The 13389-nt window shown below is 39.4% G+C and overlaps 1 protein-coding gene across 5 annotated transcripts in view; it reads right to left on the reverse strand.

The window, feature by feature from the left end:
* Positions 1-13389, reverse strand: part of myot (myotilin) — a 208189-nt gene that overhangs the window by 95072 nt on the left and 99728 nt on the right. For all 5 annotated transcript variants that reach the window (XM_042074328.1, XM_042074329.1, XM_042074326.1 and 2 more), the window contains exons 9-10: positions 12648-13355; positions 3424-3571 (exon numbers count right to left, since the gene is read on the reverse strand). In XM_042074328.1, the coding sequence (XP_041930262.1) occupies positions 3424-3571; positions 12648-13355 (856 nt within the window). The remainder of the gene's footprint in view (positions 1-3423; positions 3572-12647; positions 13356-13389) is intronic.

Raw genomic sequence — 13389 nt, forward strand, 5'->3', positions numbered from 1 at the left:
GGGCTGTGTACAATGACATGACTGCTGCCTGCTGACTCTGAGTTGTCTTTGAGACCCTCCCCATCAGCAAGCAAGAAGATCAGGATGCATTACATTTTTGATTGAATGATATTCAGGGGCTTTTTGTAATAAAAGAATTTCCATTTCAATAAAGCACCTTCTAATTCTGATCAGTCCACTAAAGTGCTTAAGGAAAATAACACTACATCAACATTAACTACATGATAACTGCTTTTGATAACCATTGTTCAAACCACTACAATACTTTCTACCCTGCAGGTTAACAGATACCAGATGTCACTGAGTGACATTATGTCACTGTCACTGAGTGTAGGGGTATGGCTTATTTAAATGAGATGCAAATGAGCACCATTGTGTTGACTAGCGAGAAGGTGAGAATTGCAAATATTCTAGGGCTGTTTTCTCCCTAAAGGGTTTTGAGATGTGCATACATTCAAATGGCCACAACTTCTTCAAATATTATCAGATTTCCATGTGTTAAACATCATTGGAGAGCCTAGAAACTACACTTTCAGAATCTGTAAATCACTCAAAATGCCTCTTGGCAGACTTGTGGACAAATGTGGCTGGTCACAAATGTTAATTTACCCACAAGCAAAGAGCAGTTAACAATCTTACCACAACACCCCACCTCAACTGACCACCATCTAATTACTTTTAAAATGACACTACACTATGCAGTACCTAATTCAGCTGAATACTACAGTCGCGGCCTATCTGAAAAAAGTAATGCAGACTTTTTAGAAAAAATTCTACTTACGCTTGCCACATTCCTGACTCAGGATGTATCAGAAGGTCCTTTCCTTAACCCAGAAGGCCCTTTCCTTAACCTAGCGAAGGTCAATCTGTTAACCGATAATGTGATGAACTCATTACGCTCAACCCTAGACTCTGTAGCACCACTCAAAAAGAAAATAAGAAAACAAGTAAAACGTGCTCCATGGTATACCACACAGACTAAAACCCTCAAACAAAAAGCGTGTAAACTAGAACAAAAATGGCGCACCACTAAAATGGAAGTCTTTCGCCAAGCATTGAGAGATAGCCTTATCACTTACAAAAAAGGAAACGAGGCCAAGTCAGTCGCTGATTGAAGAAAATAAAAATAATACAAAATTTCTCTTAAACACAATCTCCCGCTTGGCGAAGAGCCATAACAAAGTAACCCAATCTATCCCTATAAGCCTAAACAGTAATGATTTCATGAACTTTTTCAATGACAAAATTGAAACAAATAGAGATAAGATCAATAACCAATCAGTTTCACCAAATACACATACTCTATTGCTGAACGATAGCGAAAACATAATAGAATCACAGATGAGACCTCAAACAACATTTAATTAATTTACACCTATTGACATATTATACCTCACCTCCACAATTCTCCTCATCCTCATCAAAATCTGCAACTAGTCTACTAGATTCTATTCCTACTCACCTTCTTAAGACTGCTCTCTCCTTCCTGGATAATGCTTTGCTCCAGATTATAAATAATTCAATGCTATCAGGGCATGTACCGCAGTTGTCTAACATATTTGTTACTAAGCCATCCCTCAAAAAACCTAGCCTTGACTCTAACAACCTGGCCAACTATAGGCCTATATCTAATCTCCCTTTCATGTCAAAAATACTCTGAAAAAATAGTGTCCAAACAAATTGGTGCCTTCTTACATATGAACAAAATCCAGGAATTATATCAGTCTGGCTTCAGAGCTCACCACAGTACTGAATCAACCTTAGTGAAAGTTTTTAATGGCCTTCTTATTGCTGCTGATAATGGATATGTATCAATACTGGTCCTCCTGGACCTCAGTGCTGCCTTTGACACCATAGACCATGACATACTACTTTATAGGCTTTAACATTCCATAGGCATCAAAGACTCAGCACTCGCTTGGTTTAGATTATACCTTTCTATCCGTCAACAATTTCTACAGGTCCATAATGAACTATCTACCCACACTATGGTAAAATATGGAGTGCCTCAAGGCTCAGTACTGGGGCCCCTGTTATTTTCTCTTTAGATGCTTCCCTTAGGCTCAGAAATTAGGAAACATGGCATTAATTTCCATTCTTATGCAGATGATAAGTCATGGTTTTAGGTCCTACAAGATGAGGGATATCCTATCCTCATCACAGGCTACATATAGTGATCTTTTATTGAGCTCATCCACAAGTGTTCAAAATATTTCCCCCATCCTAGCATCTTTACACTGGCTACCTGTTAAAAGTCGCACTGACTTCAAAATATAACTTCTAACATACAAAGCCATATATGGCTGGGCACCTGAATATATTAAAGATCTCCTAGTCCCATACAACCCACCTAGACCGCTACGATCACAGAATACTGGACTTCTTGTAATCCCAAGAATTTCCAAAACTACAGTAGGAGGCAGAGCTTTCTGCTACCGCGCACCACTCCTCTGGAATAATCTCCCTCTCTCAATTCGATTAGCAGACACCCTCCCTATTTTTAGGTCTTAGACTTAAGTCTAGACTTAAAACATGCCGCTTTAGTGCTTCCCATAGTTAGGTATGGTGCAGTGTGGAACTTCAACCACCTCAGAGTTTTTTGGAATGGACCAGTACCTTCGGCCTACTGGCCGTAACAAAATAAGCCGTATAGGAAAACTCTGGCAATTTTTCACATAGATCTTTGTTTCTCGAGGTCACTTGTACTGTCAATCCAAAAAAATTAAATAATTTGGGGGCATCTTTAAATCATGTCCCAAAAGGGTAGCACTGCAGATGCGTGGATGCTCTTTTTTTATTCATACCAATAGTACTCGGTGACCTTGAGAAAGAGATCTATGTAAAAAAATGCCCCGATGTTTAGAATATGAGCTTACCACAAGGGCCTCAGGCTCTGCAGTACTTACAGTGTCATGCCAATATAGACCTCTGAAGTTCGCCTACAAAAAGGAACCAAAGCTGCCATCTTTGCCCATATAAGGAGATCCGGGTGTTAATTGAAGCTAATTATCTTCGGCAAGATGCATTGTTAGTTATCTCTGGGTGTGGCAGTATCCACAGTATCCACTCGAAGGCAGACGACAAAACTGTGTAAAGCAAAACGTCTGCATTTCCTATTTCTTTGTCCCCGCGAGAGTTTAACAGATGCAATAATATTTTCCCATAGAAAAAATCTCAAGATACCGGATCTCCTTGTTTGGGCAAAGATCGCAGCTTATTTGTAGGCGAACTTCAGCGGTCTATTGCTTATGATGTGACATGCTTGAGTTGACCAGTGGGTGTTTACAGTGTGAGTTGACCATTGATCATGTTTCTTGTATTAATCTTATCATGTATTTTTTTTTTTTTTTTTTTAAAACAACAATGAAACAACAAAATGGAAAAGGAGAAAACAACACATGTTGTATTAAACATAATTAATACCTGACAGCTTTTTCTTCTTTGTACTTCTTTGGAGCGTAATTTTCTCTCAAGGTCCTGTATGAGGGCATCCTTTGACCCTTGAATTTCTTCATCAGTGGAATGGGAAACAGGCCGGGATGTGGTCTTCTTTAAGATTGGCTTAGGGAAGCTATGATTTTAAGAATACAAATTATGAGACTAAGCATGGTTAAGTTGCTAAATACATACAGTATCTGCAATTGCTATAACAAAATAAAAAGAAAATGAGAATATTTTTTGTAACCAAACTATTCATATGCAAATGCTTCCATTAAAATCACATTCTGAATGGTTCCAACTATTTCACCAGCAGTTGACAAGCTTAGAAATTAATTTTGCCTATGTATAAGGGCCACCACATTGAGATTCTGTATGCCTCAAATGTGTTGTTTAGGTGTTTTCTCAAGATTGATACCTAAGCCCTTGAATGTGTGTGGGTTTTTCTTTTTGGTAAGCATGAAACTTAAAAAAACAATGGGCTCAGTGTGATTGTTGTGGAAAAGACTGAGATTATGTTGAGATTCTGTTGATTTATTAGCAGAAATGCAATTCACAGTAATATTCATTAATGTGTAATCACCTGTAATTGACAAGGATAACATTTTTTAAAAACTCAGACTTTTTTTCTTCAAGTCAATGGGCCACAGCCAAGTGTGTTGGGGGGGGGGTACATAAAAATTAGATTTTTTGAATTGCAATTACAGTAAAATCCTTTGTGTGTGTGTTTTTACATTTTGGTTTACACATTGTTAAATTAGAGCTTTTATCTGTGTGTCGATAGTTTTCAGTAAAGAAACTGAGACCCCAGTCTCAAAGTGTCTTTGTACAAAGTCCTGGTTGTGTTTAGGGAAATTGATTTTTTGTGTATTGTCTATTTTTTAAGTAGTTTTTAAAATCGTGAAGCATTGTACTTTGCTACATTACAAATCCCATCCGTTACTGAGTCTAATGAAAAACCGAAAGGGAGAAAAAAAATTGCGCAAGGAACCACTCCATCAGCGAGTAGCCTACCATAGGGCATGAATCAAGCTGGAGCCAAGTCTTTCTCAAAGCAATGGAAATGGAGGCAGATCACAAGATCACCACAGATTACATGTGTAACTTAGATAAGTATATTTTCTGCTCTTTCAATGGGTTGTCTCAGTTCATCTTTAGCACTAACGATTGCGGAGATATTCAAACAGTTGGGGATTTCGTGTTTTAACATCATGTTAAAACACGAAACACCATGGGATTTCGTGTTTTAACATTTCTGCTCATCTTTCTTTGGAAAGAAGTTTATTAGCAGTTGTTTCCCATCATTTTGATCTCTCTCTTTTTCCTGTTTTTGACTTTGTTTTTTGGTAACCCGACTTGACTTTCTTGGAGAAAGACATTGCACCAGCAGCAAAACAATTAACGGTCCACTACTAGCGATGCTCAACTAAACAAAATGTGATACCTATTAATCCTTGTGTAGGTGAACTAAATCATTTTGGTGCAATGGAGAGCGATAGTGACATTCTGCATACAGCTCTGCATCCATCTCCACACCCATTCTTCTTGCTGGAATATGTCATGCACTTCACTTCACACTTCACTCAACACATGACAAACCATATCAAAATAAACAGTAAACCTTACCAAATACAATGAAAGCATTCTTCTGTAAAATTAGCCGTTCCAAAGTAATCTGGTTTTGAAATGACCTCAGTGTATGGGAGACAGTACTGACAGCCACTACTGGGCAATCTAAATCCTTCTCCCATTCTTTAGAATTGAACTCTTTGCGTTTGGGCTGAGGGCACGTGAATACTTAGAACTTCAACTTAGAACTGTTGAAGTTTTGGTCTGTGACAGCGATCAGACTTTCAGTTGCGGATAATTAACACCCGTTTAAAAAATCTAAGCTGTGCAACGAGAAAGGGCGGTCTACGCAGATCCATAACTAGTGAAATGCGAGAAAACCCCCCGTTCAATCAAAAAACACTAACTATACAGGCTATTGTTGAAGCGGCAGCGTCAGCCCCTCGGTTCAGTCGTCCTTGGCTAAGATGTAGGCCTACGCGGTCAAGATGATCAAGTTTATCTGTGCAAGACGTAGGCTACACGGTGTGAGGGGAAAATGACAAAGATGGACCTTAACCTTTGATTTGATACTTGTGTTTCTGTAAGATTTTACACTTTTGAATGCACTTTTTCTGTTTAAGTTTAGCCTAGTTTGTGATGTTCCATATAATTGATACTTCGAATGCAGTGTGAATTCATTCTTTTTGTTTGACACTAATTTAGTTTAGTAATTTAGTTCGAATAAGTAACCTGACTGATTGAAGACGGAGGCGTGGCAAATTCCGTCACGCTCCTCCCGAACTTCCGTTTGTAAACGTCATTTTGAATGCAAAACCGAATGCATGTAGCGGTAGGCTGGCCTTTTGCTGTGGAGATTTTCCATTTACTACATACAGTAGGCACTGTATCAGGAGTGAGATGACCAGACAAGACGAGAGACATTGTTAGTATTTTTTTTTTTATGTTGATGTTTTTTTGGTTGTTTTTTTTAGCTGACAGACACACACATTACACACATGAACACACAAAAAAGAACACATATTGTACACTACTAAATGGTCAGGGAAATAGATAGTAAATCAACAGTGTAAATCATTACTAATAAATGTCTGACAAAAAAAAAAGAATTTATGTAGCAGGTCTTTTGCTGTAGAGATAATGACCCCCTATCCATACAGGGCCGGCATTCCCATCATCTTGCGATAGACTATGCATAGCCTAATGGCTCCCTTGCCCCGTGTCACACCGCATCTGCTCCTGCTGCGAGCAGCATGGCCAGATCTGGCACTGTTCCCACCACTGACATTGGGCAAAGGATCATCTACACTGGGCAAAGGATTCAACGTTTGTGCTTGGTGTAGGGCAGGGATGTCAAAGTCAAATACATTAGAGGGCAAAAAAAAAACAAATTTGCTACAAGCCGAGGGCCGGACTGGTTCAATGTTTATTAAAACATATTAAAATGACTGCACGTAACCTATTGAACCAAGACGTGTACTGTATTTTATTTAATGATTAAATGAATAATGACTGTGACTGAAGTGCGGGCAAAGTTTGCACAGAAATGTACGATTTTTCCCATCCTCACCGACCTTGTCATAAAACTTGTTTAAATGATCATATGATGCCTCCTTGCTGCTTTGTCGTCTACATCAGCCTTTCTCAAACTTCTTTCAAACAGTCAATGTTTAAAGTGCTAAGATTGCTATGTTTGCACAAAAGTTTGTGAAAACATGCACATCAGAGTACTGCTTTACTAATGTAAAATATAATTAGGCCTACAATAGTTTCATTGTTTTTAAATTGTTGCATGATGCTTGCATGAGAAATACTTCTCAAAACAACAGCAGTTATATAGGTGCCGTTGTTTTGGGATGTTTCCCTCATGCAAGCATCATACACTGATAGAATATTTATATGCTATTTAATTACAAAACAATTTACATTGTTTGAATGCCTGAATGTAAGGATTCAGGAAACACAATACCAGCTTTTGTGAATGGTAAATGGCGGATCAGATCATGCGTAAATCACTGATCTGGAGATCTTTAACTATCTTTAACTAAGACTAATTAATAGCTTTTGGCTGACTTTAATACTTAATGCCAAACAGTGTTTTATATAGTCTGTGCTCTGTTTTTTATGGCAGTTGCATAAATCCACGTCATTCTATTAAATGTCATTTCATAATTAAATAGCCTTCCAATAGGTTGAAGCTTAGCTTTGCTACCAACGTGCACACGCATGCATTGAATAAACGCTCATACCACAACTTAATTCTATGCCTCTATGTTTGATCACACCAAATTAACAAGTATTGCCTACTAATTGCAGAAATGTTTGTTTTCTTTTTCTGTCCGCGGCTCCTTGATCAATTGCGCAGCAAATTATCAGACGATGGCCCGGGAATAATTTCACTCTGCAGACCATTGTCCACATTGCGGACCGCGGCCCATAGTTTGACAGATGGCGACCTGCATGCTGCCATATTAAGGCCTTTTTACGGTGTGTTTTAGCCGGGTTTTCGCGTGGAAGGCTCTGTTCAGGCGCGTTCAGGCACAACACTGGAGAGGGGGGTAGCTGAAAGTTGACATCTGCCCTGACTGAATACTGATGAATAATGAAGCCGAGGCCCACTTGCGGCGCCGCAGTGAGTTCATGGGCTACCATTGCATTGTGGGGAATGGAGTATTGATGCGTGCAAAACAGCAGCCGGCGGCTGTGGCCTGCGGGCCGCTTCTAATACTAATCAAATATCATCCCGGGGGCCGTAGATCATTCATTCGCGACATGTCTGGTGTAGGGCTAAACTCTCACTTTGTCCAGCTGCACCATTGCAAGGCAGGGACGCATCTGAAGCCTCGTCACTAAACGAATCACCGTCATTTTCTGAAGGCAGATATTCCCTTTCAGAATCAGGCTCCGCGAATAGAAGACCCAACACTTCATTTCGGACGATAATCTAATGCAAATACTCGCTGACATTGACAATATCGCTCTGATAAAATGGCTCACTCGTACATTAGCTCCGCTATTGCTTGCACTGATTCAATGTGCTCTAGTTCGAAGATTTTGTTTAGAAGCATGACGATTTTCTGAATCGGGGATGACGTATGACATGTCTGCCATCTAGTGGAGTGGAGGTCAAACGAAACATGACGTTCCGTTTTATTCAGTGCCGCATCTTGTCGAGTAAACTCAACCGTGGCACTTAGAGGGTTAAAGGGACAGTGTGGAACGTTTTCAGTTGTTTGTTAGCTAGATTAACATTTCCCATTCATAAATGTGGCCTTATTCATGTTTAATTACCACCACCACCAATTCGAAGCATACCTATGGGCTTAGAAATCGACATTTACATATACATAGCGTTTATAAACGCTCCATCTACGTGCGCCATTTTAAAATAACGGTGACCAGCTAGGGACATTTGTGAAATACAGCGCCGTCTTTACCATGCAAAGAAAAACTTTCTTGGATTCATCTGCTAAATTTCCCTACATTCAGTGATGTAAATTATGAATCCGTTTTCTACAACCTACATGTCTTCCTAACATTCCGACATTGGCATTGCATTTTTCAATGAAACAAATAAAGACAAAAAATAAGCATGTTTCATTTTCTGTTGGTCTTATTACACTTTCTAACTTGAGAGGAGACAAGTTTTAAATAGGAAAATTACTGTCACTTTTAAACGTGATGCTAGCGGGCGAGATGCTAATGGTCTAATCCGATTCAATGATCTATGCTAGGCTGGAGCTAAAAGTGGTATAGCCAGACTCAGTGAATGGCTGGATGAACTGGAGAAAAGTAAAAATCAATTGTTTAACTCAAGGGAAGGTGGAAAATGAGTGTAATTTCCCAAATGGTGGAATATCCCTTTAATGCATAGCCTAATGTTTTTGTTTTTAAATAGGCCGCCAACTCCAAAACAAATTGAATCGGACCAATCGGGTGCAATCTCCGTAAGGAATCTGGTCTGCAACTGTATGTTTAGGTTGGTGTTTCTCCTCCTAAATATCTTGGCTAAAATATAAATTTTCTTCAGAATAGCCTATTGATAATGACTTCTTGAAGAGGCGAAAGCCAAAACACGAAGTTTTCAGACCAAAGAAAACAGAGCGTCTCAACGAGGAAGAAAAAAGTCAATGTTTTTATCCAAACTTTAATGTGCAGACTACACATTTGGCCTTTAAAATCATATTTCTATGTCGTTTTAAAGTAAGTTATGTCAATGATTGATAGATAAGAGGTTAAGGAATGTGTTCGTGGTGAAATTAGAAAATACATCATTCAGCCATTTTTTGACTAGCCTGGCTCCGCCTGTCTGCGTACTTCCGCTCAATTACATTTCCCTACAGTACTGCGTCTGTCATAGCTTGATCCGCCCTCGTTTACTTCGGCTTCCTGGAAGCCGAACCAACCAGCAAACAGAGGGCGTCCCTGAGAGCGATTCCGTTACACAGGCATGGTGTTTCAATTACTACGTCCCTGCCCCTGAAACAGACCATTTGGAATACATCAACGTAGGGAGCGAAAAGAGCTTATATACTTATGAAATCTTTGAGCAAATGTGAATAATTTCCCATTTCCGCGAAAGCATCGTAAGCCTAAGTAGGTCGTAAATTCCTTTTATGAACATCTTAAGATTTGCGGACTGTTTCCCGAAACCATCGTTGCTTAAGAACGTTGTGAAAACACCAGTAGATCTATGAGTGGTCCAGAGTACTTGCTAATGTCTAATAGAGTCATAACAGGTACTTCTCACTGAGATCACCAGGACATATAGCTATGTTATTTAAGCCTACACATTTCATCTCATTTAAGCTCACATATTTCATTCACTTTCTAACTCAGGCTCTTCCTCATCTTCAAACATCTTCTTCAGTGACACTCCAAAACACTATTGCGCAGGCAGTGTACACACTGGGACTCTCAAAAGTAGCAAAGACCAGGCATAACAGATGTAGCCTACTGAGCAGGCTAATGCCAGGCTATAGCTTAATGCAGCAGCCGTGGCCTACTGGTTAGGGCTCCAGGCTTGTAACCGAAGGGTTGCTGGTGTCTGCGTACTTCCGCTCAATTACATTTCCCTACAGTACTGTGTCTGGCATAGCTTGATTCGCATGTTTGATTTTATCGCAAGTCTTCTAATCGTGGCTAATGCAAGTAGTGGAGTGAACAATATAAAAACCAATAGTGATCTCTCTCCAACACCGAATAGGAAGGGGCAAAGTAGGTGATAGCTGTAGCCTATATGATTATTTGTTATTTTGTTTCTTATAAATTATTAGTCAGCTATTCCACGTGACAGAACAACTCTGCAGTATATTGGTTAGGGATGTCACACATGAAACAATGCTGCAGAAACAAGAAAATATTACTTTGATATGAGTAGGCTATCGTCTGAGTTCCTGTTGATATAGTGCACGTTGGGAAATAATTTAAAGGAATATAGTTGCAGTCTTGTAAATAGTGACCCTGCAAGATCCCTAGTCGTAGTAGTCTGTGACTTAAAAACTCTATGACTTGTCTTTAGATGTGAAAGGGTCTGAGACTGTAGTCTTTCAAAAATCTTTTCCAAATCTTTGCAAAGTCTTTTGGTGTAAGGATGGCATAAGCCTATTATGGTCATACATCTTGCAACAAACATGAAAACAGTGCAATAATCTAGGCTAATCTTAAATAATTACTATTATTTAGGTCTGTGTGGTGTATAGCCTACTGGGGATGCTTTCATGCAGATGTCAAAGTTTTTCTATTTTCATATTCAAATGAATTAATGTGTAGATCTTGTGTTAGCTGTGACGGTACAGTCACCTGACATCACCAAATTAGAGGATATTTCAGAACTATTAACATGGACAGCTCCCCTTAAGAGCAGTGCACGCACAATCTTAAGATGAATCATAGAAAATGTGCATGTATCCATCGTTATCAAGAAACCGGGCACAGGCGTCTGCACAAGCAAATGGATGGATGACTTCATCTTCATGTTCAAGTTGGAAAGAAATGGTCAAATTCAAACAAAGTAGGCTATGATGGCTGGATGATGGCTTCATATCAAGTTAAAACTGAAAGTGTGAGTCGGTAAGCTTCAATATCTAAACGGGGTGATTATAACAGGGTTTTCCCTATTTAACCATGTAGCCTCATTGATAAGGTAATGCTGGGAAATATGCCACCTTGTGACAGTAATGGGAATTAAGCATCAAATGTGATACTATTATGTTAATTTGTAACATTATGTGTAACCTACATGTATTTAGAACTTGGCCTACTGCTAGCATCAAACAATATGCCTGCTGTTTCACCTTGTAGTGGCGCTCGACCTTAATATAGCCCTCAGAAGTGCTTAGCTGGAAAAGTGGCAGAATGTGTGCAAGAGTTGTTAACATAAGAAATGTCAGATTTTGGAGTAGCTCCACCCAAATGTGTAACTGCATGACGCATAAAAAGACAGTCAAGTCAAGTCACCCTTACGCACATGGGAAAATTTGCCCCTTAGAGCTGAGCAAATAATGGCAGTTATTAGCCTATTATCTTATTTAGTGAAAATCATGGCACATGGGCAAGTTCGTTGTCAGCACTAATTTATATTTTTGCTATAGGCCTAGGCCTACAGAACATTCAGTTTGTAGCCTTAGAAAGTCACAAAGATTTGGCTGAAGTAAGCCTATATGACGGGATTCATTTAAGGTTGTCAATTAGGCCTATATTGCCAGCTGAGATTCAAATATTGGTTGCTTTTCTTTTCTTTTCTTTTCATTTTGTTAGAAAATAATTAAACTGGATTGAACAATGGCAATACTATGCAAAACTCTCATGTAGGTAACCAATGAATAATATAGAATATGAAACATGGATATTTCTTGTCCATACATTTCATATCTTTGGTATTTTTCTACAATGTAGAAAATAGATAAAATAAAGAAAAATCTATGAATGAGTTTGTGTCCAAACTTTTGACTGGTACTGTGAGTCAGGCATTTGAAGGTACATAACCATATATCACGTATTTGTGGTGTAGCACCACATATTGAATGTCATTAGTGTAAAAATATAGCATTTCCTCTGCCAATATTTTGTGGTGAGATAAGTTTCATGAACTATGCCATAAAGGATCTCTACAATATTCTGTCTGTGAAATTCTGTCTAGGTGGTGCCACAACTTGAGCATTTTTGCAGTTATGCATGTGTCTGTTTGTAAAAAAGACTATGTTGTAGCACCACCATCAGGAACCTATTAAGTAGGGCTTCTGATGTTGAAAACGTATTATATTTGCACACATATCACACATGTGCATCTGACGCACACATCACATGTGAATGCATTGTTGGATGATTATATGTCACAAGTTGCAGAACTGTAGGTGCTCGGGTCCGTCATCGCCACTTTGTGGTTATATCTAATTTTATTGTTGAATTTTAGATGTTTGGGTGTGGTACATGGGCAAAACAGGGATATTGAAGACACTGCCTGGCCAAAAAAGTGACATTGGACCATATTTAACTATAATTATAGCTCCCATTTGCCATGGCAACCTTAATTTGCAGAAAAGAACAAATCTGAATTTGAGTGACTGCCAAAACTTTCCATTCCATTTATGTACTGAAAATGTTTTGGAGTGTAGATGAAGAAAGACAAGAAAACTCACACATTAGTGGTCCCTTGGTTATATCCCACTGGTAGGGAAATGTATGTTTTCTGCTGTGGTGGACTCATGGTCTTAGGCAGGGATGGAGATATACTTGAAGGTGCTGGAGATGGACTCACTTGCAGAGTAGAGACAGGGGAGGTGCAAGTTATTGCTGTTGACTTAGGAACGGGGTGAGGAGAAACTGGAGAGCCTCTCATGGATGGTGAGTGCTGCCTCGGTGCTGGAAAAATATTTATTGTCTGAGAAGTCCTGTCACCCAGCTGGGCACTGGAAACTCTGGAGAGGGCTGTCTCACTGTAGCACTTGGGGGGTGATACAGTTTGGGAAGAAGATTTTGAAGAGATCAGCCATGATGAGGTGGGGGGAGGTGAAGATGCTTTGGTGTTTCTGTTGGCCTGCATGCTATCTGGGGACTTCAGGTTTGATTGAGATTGGATGAAGTGGCTTGGCCTCTCATAATTGAAAGCACTGGGTGGATAGAGTGAGGGTAAGAAGGTAGGTAGATTGGCAACATTCATGCTGCCACTGGATACATCAACATTATTTAGCTTGCAAGGAGGAGTGAATGGTTTGGCCACACTGTTTTTAATCTCAACTGATGAAGGGGAGCAGGGGGTAGTGACAGTTTCGGATGACACTTGACCCACTTGTTCTGTAGTACCTCTGCAGGGCATAGCTGTGCTTTCATCCTCTGACTCTGAGGGCCTAGAAAAAACAAAACCATTATATTCAAACTTAT

Source organism: Alosa sapidissima, chromosome 20 (assembly GCF_018492685.1).
Source record: "Alosa sapidissima isolate fAloSap1 chromosome 20, fAloSap1.pri, whole genome shotgun sequence".
Taxonomy (NCBI): domain Eukaryota; kingdom Metazoa; phylum Chordata; class Actinopteri; order Clupeiformes; family Clupeidae; genus Alosa; species Alosa sapidissima.